We start from the raw sequence: 15,900 nt of genomic DNA, 5'->3' as shown, positions 1-15,900 counted from the left end.
ACTGATAAAGAAAGCACGCATGATCTTAAGTATAAAGTCAAACTGATTAAAGACAACTTGTAAGAATTTTATTTTAAAGCCATGCTGATATAAAATAACTTATAAGAATGTCATTATAAAGTTAAACTGATAAACGCAGTTTGTAAGACTGAGCATTTTGATTAGAAGGCAGTATTAACAGCAACATCATCTTCCAGTACATGATAATTTGCAGCAATGATAAGAAAAGGAGTATGGTTTTACACGTTGTGTAAACTATTAACATTGATTTAGATTATAAAACCATCATTGTATAAGACGTTGGGTTAAATTGTGATTATAAAGTGATTGTGACGCTTCTGGAAGGTTTATCGTGACACACCTGAAGGAGTCGTGAGATTTTACACCTGTCCTCACCTTGCTAATCTAGGGTTTCCATATCAATACTTCACTGAAGGTCCCTCGCACCACCGCTCACAGGTATGTTTGAATTTATGTATACTCTTATAGTCGGATGATTGTATATTATTTCTTTTTCAACGAATTATCACTTTATTTAGTTTAACGAATTTAATATTTTGCTTAAACGAGATAAAACTTTGCCTTCTTCAACAAATCCAATAAAATATTGAACTTTATCAATAAAGTACAAAGGTGGGGTCAACATTTGGCCCCCGCTTTGATTTCTTTTATTCTTTTGCCATATGTAGATACATAAAAATGATCAATAACTGAATAAATGATTATTCATAATTACTGCTGATAACCGTAGTGGACCTCCTTGCTTAACACCAGGTTGAGTGACGGGTGTATCCTAACAAAATAACAGATATGTGTCACAGGCGAATGTTGTTTTGAAAATATATTATGATAGTGTACAGTGTATATAATTACTGTTATTTTGATACTAAATATGTCATATTGGTATATATGAAGTAAGCGTAGTGATACTTTCATTTAGAAAAACATGCAAAATTTTCACTAAATTTATTTTTTTTAACTTTCAAAACTTTCCATATATATATTCTGTCCACAGAATAATTTTTATGTAATATCAAAACCGGTAAAGTACTTTTTTAGCATGCCAAACATGATCAAAGGCCAATTTCACATAATCATGGAGATATAATTTTCAATGTTTATCATGATAAATACCGATACTTTTACTGTTGTCGTATTATACCAAAACAATTTGTTATATTACACATGGTTTAAAGTTATGTGCAGCAGTATTAACTCATGAATATGTATCCTGCCAAAGTAATCTTTCCTCTGGAGAACTTCTTAAGATTGAGGTTGTGTTATGGACAAAGATATGCAGTTATATAAAAACAATAAAACAATCTTAATAGTAAAACTCTTATACACTTAATTATACCCCCGTAACGAATTGAGGGGGTTATACTGGAATCAGATTGTCTGTCCGTCCGTAGAAAAGTTTGTCCGGACGACTCCTTCTAAAGAAATGGACCAATTTCAACGAAAGTTTCCAGATATGATAGCTACCACATGAAATTGTGCATCCAGGTATTAATTTTTCATTTTGATCCTTATTTTACCAAGTTATGGCACTTTGTTGAAAAATCATTGTCCGGACATGTCCTCCGAAACTAAGGGGTAAATTTCAACGAAAGTTTTCTTACATAATAACCTCCACCTGTCTGTTGTGCATCCAGGTATATCTTATTTTCAATCTGACACTTTTTATGGAGAATTTGCCCTTTAATTGTTGAAAACCTCTTGTCAAGACAACTCCTCCAAAAATATGGCGCCAATTTCAACGGAAGTTAACAGATATGGTAACTGCCCCCAGACATTGTGCAAACAAGCATATACGTAGTACGTTTTCGTTCCGACCCTTTAAAAGGAGTTATGGCCCTTTGTTAAAAATCTTTGTCTTGACAACTCTTCCTTTACTACTAGGACGATTTCAGCAAAACTGGTTGATCTGGGCTAACAAGATTTGGTATGCAAGAATATTTGTGTATGGGGAGGGAGCACAGGAAGTATGTCAGTGACCTATATACTTAAGTTATTACTGATAGGAGACTGGATTTTTTTGCAATGCTTTGCCTTAGTAAACCTTTAGCTTACAGTTCTGGTTTATATAGGAGCGGGGTATAAGTTAACCATTGGCGTACAGTTCTAGTTATTATTTTATTTTGCCTATTGCCTATTCGTTAAACAAAATATGGAGGAATATTACATTATTTTATAGCGTTAACTCTAAACAAATAAAGCAAGAAAAGATATCCTTGTCTAACTCCCCATACAAACTATTTTTTTAACAAATTGATTTTTGTGACCTTGAACGAGGGTCAATGTCATCAACGTTTACAAAACTTAAATCCATTTACATTAACAACCTACTTGCCAAATATCAACACCCAATGACCCTTGGTCATGAAGAAATACAAGTTGAAGGAAAAGTGGAAAGAAAGCTATGTTTTTCTTATTTTCAATCAAAAGTGTTACATGACAAATTTACCGGTTGTCAATGTTTTTGAAAATCCTGATGTTGAAAGATATTATTGGTAGCCAACTTTTAAACAAGTATAAAAAATAGACTGGTTTTAGAACTATGTAAATTAACGTGTCAAAAATGGAAATTTTCTCATTAGTAATGAAATTTCACATACTTTTTGCTTAAATCTTTAATAAAATGAACAATTCATTCTTGAAATTGTGCAATATTTGGTATTAAAATAACAGATGGAATATGTTGCACACGATGATGATATAAGTTTATAGTAATTTTGTCATTTAAATGCTCCAGGAGGAATTGTATTACCGCACCTTTAACACCCACACAGCTGTAAGTCAATGAGGTCCCATTTATCCTAAAATGAATTCTGAAACTAACGGTTCCAGATTTAAGCTTCCTTTACCCATACCTTTTTGGATTTATCTTGTTTTGAAATTCCAAGTGGGGGCCGACGCTAATGTTAAATCTGCACAGGCGTTGACCCTACCTTTAGGTATATTTCTTGAACGAACGGAATTTTTCTATGTTCATTCCGGTATGAACGAAAATCTGTTACTTGCATATTCCATAAAACCCGTTAAGGCTTATACTCAAATTTTAAATTTAACGGTTATAATTGATCCAAATAAAAGTATTCACTCACCTATGTACTCGATATGTAAGTGGCTCTATCGACAGTGCATACAAGATTCCAGGAACAGTTTCACGTCACCAAAATGTTTGCTTCTTTTGGTTATCTCACGTTATTCGAAGCGGGAGAAGAATCTTCAAAATTACGCCGATGTAGCCATATGAACGCAATTTCTTCTGGTAATGATTGTAGATGAACCTGCAGTGAAATGTAAATATATAGTCTTGAATGTTAAAAAGACCCGTTCAATCCCTATTTGAATACAAATGTTAATTAAATTTTGAAAACTATAATCGTCTTCTTCATCTTCAACATTTATTTACAGAATCAATGATGAAGCTTCTACTGATTTTCTGCCTGTTCATCGCAAACGCTCTCGCCCAACAGTCATACACTCTGGAGAATGTTGGCTACCTAAATTTACCGGACTGTTCCGTGGCAAACATTCAAATGTTTAGCGATTCTGCAGTAAAAGCAGCCATGCATGAGCCCACCAGGATACTATATGTAGCAGGTAACTTATTTGTAAGATTGTGTGCATCCTATACTATAATAACAATATACTGCCATATATCTTTTAAATCCAAAGGGTCCCGCTCTCGGTACATTTTTTTCTTTTCTTTTTATGACAAGATATGTGTAAAAAGGGCGTATTCATCAGATTTTGAAGATTTCTGCAATAAAAGTAAAATCATTTATTTTCGTGGGATTAATGATTTCGTTGACTCCGTTGGTAGTCTTAATCCACGGATTCATAGGTCCACGAAGTAATTATAGGTTTGACGTGTGAAGATATTCTCGGTATGTGTTGGTACGCGCAATTCACGAATTCATGTACGAACGAATTATTGAATTATGGGGAAACCACGAAAATTTCGCCTCACAAAAATATCTTATTTTACAGTTATATATGTTATAAATGATATTTAAGAACTATGAACGGTTTGATATTTAAGAAAGAAAAAAGGACAATGCAAAAGAGCAGAAGTTTCTCCCTCGATCACTCTATGCTTCTTCAAGACAGCTTTCTCACTTCGTGTCATTCGATAAACCTGCTTGAATTTAGGGAACAGTTTTGGTTATCCACTAGTTGGCTAACACCCCGGAAATGACTGCATTGGTCAATCTTTCAATATAAATCTAAGGACTTTACAAAGAACAAGTAAATATAATCCCTTTTGACATAACGTTTTCAACTACAGGTGATAAATGCGTGCATGTGTTGGATGTCAGCAATGCAGCGAGTCCGACACGTCTTACCACGAAATATTTCAATGCTGGCAACGACGGCAAATTGAAAGATATTGAGGTATGCGGAAACACCCTGGCTGTCCTCGTGGAAAACCCTTTTGAACTAGCCGAGGGCCATGTGTATTTGTGTAGTCTCTACAGTGTAATCACCGATACTTTCGACTGTGGACAACACAACCGAATTGCAGGTACTTCTTCTTATCCTTAGTTTAAGTACCTACCTTCAACCTTTTCAATAAATAAAGTATTTATTTGTGTAGAATAACAAGTTGTTTTTAACTATATAGTAGTATAGCGCGTGCTCTGATATTTTTTATATAAAGATACTGCGATATAACGATAACTGATACATGTGATTTCTTTGTTTCAGTGGGCGATTCACCGAAGAACATGAAGTACACAAGTGACTGTGAGAAGTTACTCGTAACGAATGAAGGTCGCGCTGGGTTGATGAACGGGGTATTCACAGATCATGACGGTACTGTGACTATAATTAACAAGAATCTAGCCGTAGCAGGCGCCCCCTGTGTCAGACCAATTTCTTTCAAAGACTTTGACAGTCAGTAAGTATTTGTTCTTTCGAGTAAGATGTCTTGTTGGTCAAGACTAACATAAAAAGAGTTGCCATAACTGATAAACAAGATTTTTTTGCGGAAATAAAATATGTGATTAAGAAATTCTTAAATGGGGATTTCGGTTTAGATCAGTCAATCATAGTGTTAAAACACGAAGGAATCAAGCAGGAATAAGACAATATATGGTATATTATTTTGATGGTTGGTTGGGTGGTTATTCCCTTGCAAAAAACCTGATTACAGTAACACCCAAAAGGAAATTAAGGGGAAGCTATAAATAATGAAAAGCTTCTGCAATGAGACAGGGATCTTTAAATATATACAAAATTAAATATATATATAACCATTAAACATATATATAACCATTAAACATATATATAACCATTAAACATATATATAACCATTAAACATATGTTAGTAATGAAATTAAAGATAAATATTTCTCCAAATTACACAATCTTGTACTTATTTAACAAGCCATGCGGATTGATATGTCTCGCCCGTGCCCCTCTTTAACCATCAATGCACATATCAGAGAAACTTACTTAAGGAGGCTCCACCCTTTCGAAATTAGCCAGCAGAATTCAATGAAAGTTTCACATAATGGTTATGTCACTATGTAGAGATGATTTTATGAAAATCTAAGCATTCCGATAAACTGGGGATTTGTTTTGTTCAACATTTTCATATTTTTTGAGCGTGTGGCATTATTCAAAACTATTACAACAATAAAATAATGAAAAGAAACATTGCTAATCAACCCTACAAATATTTTATTTATCATAAAATATCTACAAACTGTTACAAAAAGCGCTTTTATTGTAATCGTATGGATAAAAGTTACTAAATACAATCTAAGAGCAAACAGGACTCATAGTATCATACAAAAAGAGTGAGAAATTGAACCAAATACAGACAAAGTCTTTATAATTCATTTATTTTACATTTTACAATAATTTTGATCCTGATGAGAGTTGTCTTCCTTGAAAACAATCGGAACATTTTTGCTATACCAAAAACGACGGAAATAAATTAAATTACTATATTTAATTGTCAATTTACTGCTTTTTTATGGAACAAAATTACTCTCAATCATGTACACTTTGGACATCATTCCATATCCCGCTTACGCATGGTATATTAACATGTCAGGCACATATGTAACCGTAGGCTATCGCATGGTACGCCGTTATTACGTGCACGCACATGCACTTGCATTTTATAGGGATCTTGATATTTTACAAACCACTATTTTCACAGAGTATTGTTATTGCATTTTGTGAACCGATTTATCTGACAGAGCGTAACTCGCTGCTCGACAACAAAAGTCGTAGCGACCAAGAGCCTGTAAACTACTGTTAGCACGTGATACGTACAGGTGAGGTCGGTAAACAAAACACATCAGTCTGCATTCAATGCGCCTCATATACGACCTTCTCGAAGTCGCCTTACGTATGTCAGTGTTTTCCTGTGAGTGAATTAATATCTTTGTATCATAAGCTTTATTTCTGAAGTACGTGTGATTACACATAATTTCCAAGTTATTAGTAAGTCTCGATATCGGGTGTTGACATATCATCGTCACGCACGTGTACTATTGTTTACCCGGTGTTACTATAATTTACACTACGGTAATGGAATGCCCGATACGCAATACGGAAATGACGACACGAAAATACGACAAGAAAAACATGTGTATAACGAAGGGCGGGAAGTCCTTAAACGCAAAAACTTCATGTTGATGGAGATGCTGACAAAGTCAATGGACCATGAAAAGTTGGCCGCATCCAGCATTTGATGCATGGGTTGATATGTACTACCTAAGATGGATTTATGGTACAAGTTTGGTTGGTGTAGCACTTATGCTTTCAGTGAAACTAAGTTAAACGTAGAGACCTAATGTTGACGCCGAGGCCGCCGCCATTGCCAGAAAAGCAACACCTATATTTGCAGATTTGTTTGTGTAATTTTTTTGCGCAATAAAAGAGTTATCATTTAGCACAGTTCAACATTCTTCATGGACATTTTCTTTTAATCTGTTTAAGTGGATGGCCAAACCTAAATGACCAATGAGTTTGGACATGTTTATTTGTATTAATTACCGTACAGGCTTCAATTTTCGTCTATTTGTGTGGGGTCTAAAATCCCTTATTCAAAATATCTTTTTGCTCTTTTAGGGAGTTGATATACGTTTCATCAACTGACCAGATGAACAGAAACGTTATTACCGTTCCTGACAAAGGCGAAGAGGCTTAACAATTAAATGATATTATACGATTAATAGAATTCTTCATTCCAGAGAATGAAAATGGAAAATTTGAATGAAAAATACTGATTTTTTTAAATTTATTTTTTAAATGTTAGAGCCTTGGATTACGTTACTAGAGGTATACGTTGGGCATACCGTGGAGACCATAACAATGGTATTAACACGGAACTTTCACAGGACATCGAACCGGAAGACATCGCCATTAGTGATGATAACACGCGGGCCTACATCACTCTACCGGTAAGACGTACTCTATCCTCATTGGCTAGATTAGAGTCAGGTGGAAGTCGGTTATTATGATATTTACTCGGTGTTACAATTTTTAGAAACAGCAACTCAATATTCATTTTAAACTTCATTTCAATTTATCGTCACAATGCTCTTTATGCAAATGAACTTGTTGTTATTTTAACAATTTCAATACGTTACACTTGTTTAATGATTAAAACATTATTCAGTACATAATATAACATTAAATGGCGTTTATTTCGGTGAATATAAAGTTATATGAACTTGAGAAAGTGAAATTGACCTAGACGAAAGTCCATACTTGATCCATGTTAAGAATACGTGTATACTGATGCTATGGTATATGGTACATTTTGTTTATGTGTTTATGCTGTTGTCTTTTCTGTTGACATGGAGTGTTGTTTATGTTGTTGAGGCCTATTTTTGTGTGTAAATGCTGTGATCTATTTTTGCTGGCGTTGTGGTCTTTTAAATGTTTGATTCTGTTATGATTTTGTGTTGATGCTTGGGTCTCGTTTTGTGTGTTAATGCTGTGATCTATTTGTTTGATTCTGTTATGATTTTTTTGTGTTGATGCGTGGGTCTCGTTTTGTGTGTTCATGCTTTGGTCTGTATTTGTGTGTTGATACTGTGGTCTAGTTTGTATGATGTTGATGATGTTGTTTATTTTTGTTTTTGTTTATTTTTGTTTTCTGAGGTTAGTGTTGTTTTAGACTATTCATGGTCAGCTAAGGCATCAAGGCCTCATATGCAAATGAACAGTTTGCTGCATTCATTTGTTAACAGTATATCGTGATTTTATTATATCGATTGACCAATCAAATGTCGTTTAAAATATCAATTAAATTAGAATTTGTTTTATGTGTAACAGGAAAATAATGCTATAGCTGTGATAAATCTGATTAACGACACCTGGGTCGATATTTATCCCATGGGAACCAAAGACTGGAGGGGCAGTGTTTTGGATGCCAGTGACCGTGACGGCGGTAAGTTCTAAATCATCTTCATAAAACTACTGTCAGATAAATTTTGTTTGACCAGTAAATAAGTTCTTTTGGGGTACCGATCAAGCGTCGTAGCACCATCAAAATTATCCATTTCTATTGAATGATTCTATCTTGTTATGTTTAGATGTATGCACAATCAGTTGATGTCTTAACGATATAAGTATATTTCTTTTTAAGGCATTAACTTGGTCGGTCACTATCATGTGAAAAGCATCTATCAGCCGACTGGAGCCGTATTCGTCCAAGGGACAAGCACACCGTTTGTTGTTACTGCCAACACGGGTGCCATGAAGACTTATACAATAGATGAGCATGGAGTTGACTTTTCAGACAATTCGAGAGGACAAACTGCCTTAAATGGTAATTTTCGGTTATTTCTGGAATTCACCTGAAAAAATAATCAATAACATTACATTTAACATTCACACTTAGCCATGACATTACCAGGCTCAATGAACTTAACCTGAAGAGTCTTATAACTTATTTATCAGTAAAATTTGTGTCAACATGTTAATTCTATATTCCGATCTATCGAATACGTTATGAAATAAACTATTTCACCTTTTCGAACAATGTTTCTCTAGATGGCCTCATTGATTACATATTGGCACCTGAAGGGATTATCCTTGATCTTTCAAGTCCATCACGTTTAGGTAAGATTTCATCCAAATTATTTCTTTCCTTAGTTCTATTTATTTGATTAGGACCTATTGATCATGCAACCAAATAGTTATATACAGTGATCTTAGTAAATAACCACAAATCAGCACGCTACCACAAGTGGTACAATTTTGACAGTTTTTCAGTGATATTTAAAAATCCAGATCTTGGATCTGGAATGTTTCTAAATTCTTGACATACAGTAGTCTTCCCATGGTTGTTCATTTTCAGAAAAGGTTTTGATTCTAAGTAATTTGTTTTTTTGAAAATAGAACGCTAAACTTGTAGTAAGGTTAGGTCCGTTTTTTGGCCATGATTAGTACCCAAATTGGTATACCATATTACAGGCTATGAGACTTTTTGTTTCTCTCTACTAGTTGATGTGCCGATTGCAACAAACTCTATTGCTAAAAATACCATATTGAACTACAATTTTATATATACACTTTTATATTACCCGGTTAAAAGGACCAGAAATCAACATTTATTCATGGTTATAATTAACCCCTTTGAGATTCTCCAAAATCTCGTCGACATACGTCGTTTTAGGTTTTCTGATATTTTTGCTTTGAAGTTATCATGTACTCTTAAATGTTCCTGAAAACAAAACTATTCGTTGGTAATGTTAATTGATAGCTCTTTTGTGATGATTTAAGAGTAAAATGCTCAAATTTAATTTTTAAATACTATTCGATCCATATTCTGACAGTGTACCAATTTGGATAGTGTACCAATTGTGGTAGCGTGACGTTGTGTGTCCAAGTAGAATTTCTAGAAGTAATGAAAATGTCATAGAAAAGTACTAAAATATGTGTTGTAAATCATTTCTGATACCCTTACAGATGTTCTCGTCCGAGAATGTAAAAATATAAAAACAAAAAATCTGATATATATTTCAAAATAAGAGGAGTCCATGACATAATGGGAAATGCATGATGTGGTATGTCTGTGTGCTCGAGTTTATTCGTTATTCTTATTTGTTATCCTTGACCGGTCATAGCAGAAATACAACGAATCACACAGATATACGATTTGCTATAATCATCGGTCAAATCGGATAAATGTAACGTCAAAAAAGGTAAAATTTTAGCATTGTGTTGAGGGTAAGAAATACATTTTTGAAAATAAGAGCACAAGAAAATTCTCAGTGTTAATAAAGCCCATATTCGAACTCAAACCAATGAAACAATATGAAAAAATGAACAAAGCAATGATTTACACGGATACTTAAAAATGTATAAATATGCAAGGAGAATAAAACGACGATACCTGCCATGTAAATTAAGTTCGAATCCAATAAATTCAAAGAGAAAAACGGTGTAATGGCAAAATAAAATCCAGACTAAATTAATGAACATTATCGTAAACGTTTATATTCAAATTTAGTGAGGACATGGAATATTTCTCAATGAGATCATGATTTATTTGCCCATTGTCTTCATCCGACTGCTTCTCTCGAACCCCTGGGTAAACTTATTCCTAATATTTGTAGTCCTGCTTTTATCCAATACACATTTTGTAAGTGCAAACACATGAGTGTGTCATATGGTCATCTTTCAAGATACAAGAAGGTAGACTCTGCTGGTGGATAGTTTAGTCCCCGTGGTTTGCTGTAACCTTGATCTCTTCTAAGTAGTGTAACAAGGGTTTATCAAATGCGCACTTACTCCTTAATAATTTGATAAACAGTACTCCTTTAATTTTTAAAAATTGCTATCAATAAGGGTTTTATGCACTTATCCTATTTCAACAGTAGTTCAGACCGATTTAGATTTCAAAAAATTTGACCACTAGTATTACCGATAAGTCTTAGAAGGAATAAACTCCCGTATTATACAGTGTAATTTAATTTGGCATATTGTATCAATAGGTCAAATCATATGTGCTAGTCCTACGTTCTTCTCTCTTTATGCATATTGTACAGTCAATGTATCCAGCCATGGGGTTGGGGACGGTGCCCTCTTTTTGGGGAAAAGGGGATCACTATAGACTTGCTGCACCACTTCAGCAGTAGGGATATTTCTATTTTCTTTCTTGTCTTACTACTTTGTCTTTGTCTCACGTCTTACTTGGCAATACCTGCCTATGGTGTAAAGCGTTCCGTTCGCCCAAGCGAGAAATGTTATTGATTCTCTTCCCTCAACAAAACTAACCAAAGTCCTTAAAGCAATCGTTACTATGTTCTCTCTTCATAACGTTCAACTTTATAATTTACGGTGGTCAAGGCCGGTTAGCCCGTTGTCAGTATAATATTACCGATATTTGTAAATAATTTAATTTTGCCTATCTCCCCCATAATATTTTTTTTGGTATATATCGTATATACCTAAAAAGAAAAACAACTGATGACGGAACTACTTTTTACACTTCAGAATGCAAAATTACAACGCAGCGTTATTTTAGCGCATTTGTTTAGTTTACCTAAACATTAAATAAACTGTGCATTTACAACGTGTTTGTCTACTTTTTTTTAAAATCAAATTATAAAGAATGCCCAATATTGTTTTTGGTATATACGGTATATACCGAAAAAAATCTTGGTCATTCCTTAAATATTAAAACGTGGGTTTCTCCGGGCACTCCGGTTTCCTCCCACATTAAGACCCTCCGCACACTGTCATCCGGGCCAACAAGAGTGATTAATATAATTGTAAATAACTTGTTTCATAATTGTTGTCAAATAAATATATAGAAATATTGTCCAAGTTAATGATATCTTTAATGAGGAGGGACTTTTTACCGTCCTTTGAAAACCCCTTTGAACTATAATGAAATGGGGAAAAAAGGAAAAAGTTTTTTTTTAAATTGTAGTGATTTTTGTCAATGTCTTGATTTTTCGTTTTGTTCTTGCCCTGTTTTGTTAATTTTGTTTTTGTTTTTATTTCTTTTTGTGTTTGTTTACTTTTTATTTCATTCCTTAATGATCACACAAAAATATGTGTTAAATGTTATATATTAAATAGTACTTTTATAACAGGGCGAGTCCATATCAGCACTGTTGATGGACGCGGTGTTGTAGCTTCTGACCTCATAGCTGACATTCACTTGTTCGGAGGGCGTGACCTCGGCTTCTGGAACCCAAACACCTTCACCATGGACCACCACACCGGCGATGACCTCGAACTTAAGGCTTCTTCAGCCTACCCTGATGTCTTCAACGGTGACTGCTCTGATGAAACAGTGTCTCCTTTCGATGAGAGGGACACTCGCTCCGATGATATGGTAGAATCATTGATTGAGATTTTAGCATAGAGCGATTTTTTCTCGGTTTAGAAATAATCTTTCATCCCGCGACCAAAGAATAATTATGAAAATTGTTTAAAACAGTGTTACCTCAGAGCTAGTATTACGAAGAAAAAGCCCTCTGGTGTTTTTTTCTTTCCAATTTGCGTATATGACATTAAAGGAATACTATAAAACGTTGATTTAGTATCCTTAAATACTGCTGTGGACACCAGGAATTGAGAAAAGATGAGTTCGCCCGATCATGACGTCAATCTCATTAAAATACGAAAAGTTACACAATTATTAAAAAAATAAAACCTCGAAATAGCGTGTATTTTTTGAGGAAACGGAAATCATGTCTGACAAAGGAAAATACATTTTGTGTAAAAGTATCAACTTTTCTAACAATACCAAATATTTTGTATTCACCCACCGGACCTAAAGTATGAAATTTGTTACAGGAATGTTACATGTAGATGGGGTCGAGGTTTTTACACTGAGAGTTGTTTTTTTAAAACTTACCAGAATAAATTGTACCATCATTAAGTGTTGGTATTTACACAAGCGCTGATCGGAATATTTTGACGAATAATCGATTTACAAAAGCTTTAGTCGTGCCAGTGTTAAAGACAGTATCTAATGCATAACATCACGCTACTACAATTGGTAAAATTTTGACAGGTTTTTAGTGATCTTTAAAAATTCAGATCTTGTATCTGGAATGTTTCTTGATTCTTGTCAAAGACTACCTATGGTGGTTCATTTTCAGGAAAAGTGTTATATCTAAGTAATTTGTTTTTGAAAATAGAACGCTAAACTCGGAGTGAGATTTCGTCCGTTTTTCGTCCGTAAATAGTACCCAAATTGGTACACCATATCACAGGCTATGTAATTTGTTTTTATTTCTACAAGATGATGTGCCGATTACAACAAAATATATCGCTTTTATAGATACCATACTGAACTATAATTGTATATATTCACTTTTATATTATCCTAATATAAGGACCAGAAATCAACATTAAAACATGCTTATATTTAACCCCTTGAAAATCCTCCAAAATTTCGTCGACGTACGTCGTTTTTACTGGTTTTCTAATATGTTTACTTTGAAGTCATCGTGTACTCTTAGAATGTTTCTGACAACAAAACTACTTGGCAGAATACCTCTTATTCTCTTTAGTTATACTGTCAAAGGAAAATGCTCAAAGTTAATTTTAAAGTACTATTTGAACAATTTTCTGACCGTGTACCAATTTGGGTAGTGTACCAATTGTGGTAGCGTGACGTTAACCTTATACGGTAAATACCTCTCTCCCTATACATCAAACATACAATTCAATTGATTAATTTGTCCAAGTGACCAAATTATTCAATCCAAGCTCCATCACATATATTTCAGAGCTTCACCTCTTTTGAAAAACAAAAACGAAATGACCCGTACTTACTTCTGCCAAATGTCTTATTTCAGGGCCCTGAACCGCACGTGATGACTGCCGGTCACTACAATTCGATCCCAATCATAGCTGCAGGGACACGTAATGGTCTCATCTACCTCTACTACATGGCATTAAACACCCCCGTCTTCAGCAGCGTCTACAGGCTGGGTAACACTACGGCGATCTGGGGTCAGGCGCAGGGTTCGGCCGCGGCCGGGGACGGGCTTATTTCAGACATGGGGTAAGTCGTTGATAGGACTCACACAACTAAATCATTTACTATATGTTATTACCAAACATTTTAGCTAATAACTTTCATATTTTAAGTTCAACGCCAGTGACAACTGTCTAAATTCATAAATACATACCTTGCAAAGGTTACAAAACGACTTTTTTGATAGGTTTAGTGGCATATTAGAGTGTCACAGCGTCCAGAAGTTGACAACCGGAAGTTTACAAGCAAAACCGGTGACCCAAAACAGAAACGCCCCCAGACATTTTGCCCCTGTGCAAATCCGCACACAGACATGGAAATGTATCAAAAGTATACATTTTTCAAAAGTTAAATACCTTAACATTTCATTTATCTGAAAATCTGTCATCAGTTCCTTATTAAACTTCCTCAGTTTTTTCAGTATTTTTTTCACATATTGACTCTTTGGTGAAATTGGCAAATTGTTTAATAGATTGTCCTTTCAGGCATTTCGTTCACAGATTATTCCTTTGGTACGTTTTGTTTGCATATTGTCTTTTAACTTTATTTTGTTACAGATTAATCCTTCACTGTTTTAGTTGAATGAATATGCCTTCAATGTCCAATCAATGTGTTTTGTTGTTAGATTGACCCTTGAATGGGTTTTTTTTTTGTGAGATTATCCCTTAAATGTGTTTTGTTGACATTTTGATCCTTCGTTATCGTTTTTGCTGAAATGTAAACCATTCAGTCTGACATTTCCGTTTATTATTTCAAAAATCTCAACATGTTGGTTTAAGTAATGTTTTGAAAGAATGTTTCTCTGACTCATCTGATACGTTTCTGTTGACAGGATCATCACACAGGGTATCCTTGGTAACGAACCCTACATGTACGTCATCGGTCGCGGAACTGGAACTGTTAGTTTCTATAAAATCCATCTAAATGTGTAGACTCTTTAAGTCATGCAATAAACTATCATTTTGTTAGATAAAATACGTTTTATTTGTCTGTTTGAATTTCCGAACCATGTGATTCAATATTGCTTCAAGACTATATATCTAGATTCAATATTGTTTCAAGACTACCTTGTAGGGCTTCGTGAAATATATAGTCAACAATCGACGGATTAAAAATAAACTACGTGTATGGTGTAACTGTCCGTACCGAACTTGCACACCAACCGTTCATTGCTGGTGAGGATAGTTCTACCTGTGGCTACCCACGTGGTGTTCTACTTAATGGTATCTGCTATCTTCACGGTGTACTATGACGGCGATTGGTCAATGTAACTAATTTGTATAGTTCACTGAGTGAAAGATATCCCTTTTTCAGATTTTTCAGATTGATAGCATCCTCGATACTCAGGGGTTACGCTCACTTACTCTCTCTGCACCCCTGGAATATGTCATAACAAAATTGAAGGCACGCGGCTAGCTATTTGATTGGTGTCCGGTAAATCAACCTTACCAATCACTAGGCTGATACAGTACTTGTCCTTTGAAGATGACAGAAGCGACGTCCGACTTCAAAGCCATTACGAATTTACCGTTACGCGGCCGCGAAATTCTTTTGATGTTCATCAAAAGATCAAACTAGTCTTCGCGTCTCGTCCAGAAGGTGCTGCACACTGCTGCCTCCGATTTTGTTATGACATATTTTAGGGGTGCAGAGAGCGAAAGTGAGCGAAACCCCTGGGTATCGAGGATTGGTCAATAAAAACAATTGGTATTGTTCACTGTGTGAAGGATATCGCTTTATCAATCAATAGATACAGGATATCTAATGATATACTGCTGAATACTTCAAATTGATCAATTTAAAACATATATTTTTTTTTATCAAATACACAATGAGACTTAAGCACGATGTATTGTCAGGTGTCTAAGTTTGTGCTGTTCTCTACATTGTCAACTTTTTCATGTCTTAAATCCCTA

At 34.7% G+C, this 15,900-nt stretch overlaps 1 protein-coding gene across 1 annotated transcript; it reads left to right on the top strand.

Annotated features, from left to right (window-relative positions):
* The first annotated feature begins 353 nt into the window (after positions 1-353).
* Positions 354-14,959, top strand: LOC110460171 (mesenchyme-specific cell surface glycoprotein-like). The gene is made up of 11 exons (XM_021512926.1): positions 354-459; positions 3,421-3,609; positions 4,298-4,534; positions 4,717-4,909; positions 7,286-7,430; positions 8,311-8,425; positions 8,624-8,806; positions 9,031-9,099; positions 12,084-12,328; positions 13,803-14,011; positions 14,817-14,959. The coding sequence occupies exons 2-11, from the start codon at positions 3,426-3,428 to the stop codon at positions 14,914-14,916; spliced, it is 1,680 nt and encodes a 559-aa protein (XP_021368601.1). The 5' UTR covers positions 354-459; positions 3,421-3,425; the 3' UTR covers positions 14,917-14,959.
* The last annotated feature ends 941 nt before the right edge of the window (positions 14,960-15,900 follow it).

The sequence above is a fragment of the Mizuhopecten yessoensis genome, unplaced genomic scaffold (genome assembly GCF_002113885.1).
Source record: "Mizuhopecten yessoensis strain PY_sf001 unplaced genomic scaffold, ASM211388v2 scaffold10331, whole genome shotgun sequence".
Lineage (NCBI taxonomy): Eukaryota > Metazoa > Mollusca > Bivalvia > Pectinida > Pectinidae > Mizuhopecten > Mizuhopecten yessoensis.
Note: the sequence above shows the minus strand (reverse complement) of the source record. Positions and strands in the feature narration are given on the sequence as shown.

Coding starts and splice junctions, on each gene's coding strand:
- LOC110460171 (XM_021512926.1), top strand. CDS start 3,426: ATGATGAAGCTTCTACTGATTTTCTGCCTGTTCATCGCAAACGCTCTC. Junction 7,431..8,310: donor GGGCCTACATCACTCTACCG/GTAAGACGTACT, acceptor TATGTGTAACAG/GAAAATAATGCTATAGCTGT. Junction 12,329..13,802: donor ACACTCGCTCCGATGATATG/GTAGAATCATTG, acceptor GTCTTATTTCAG/GGCCCTGAACCGCACGTGAT.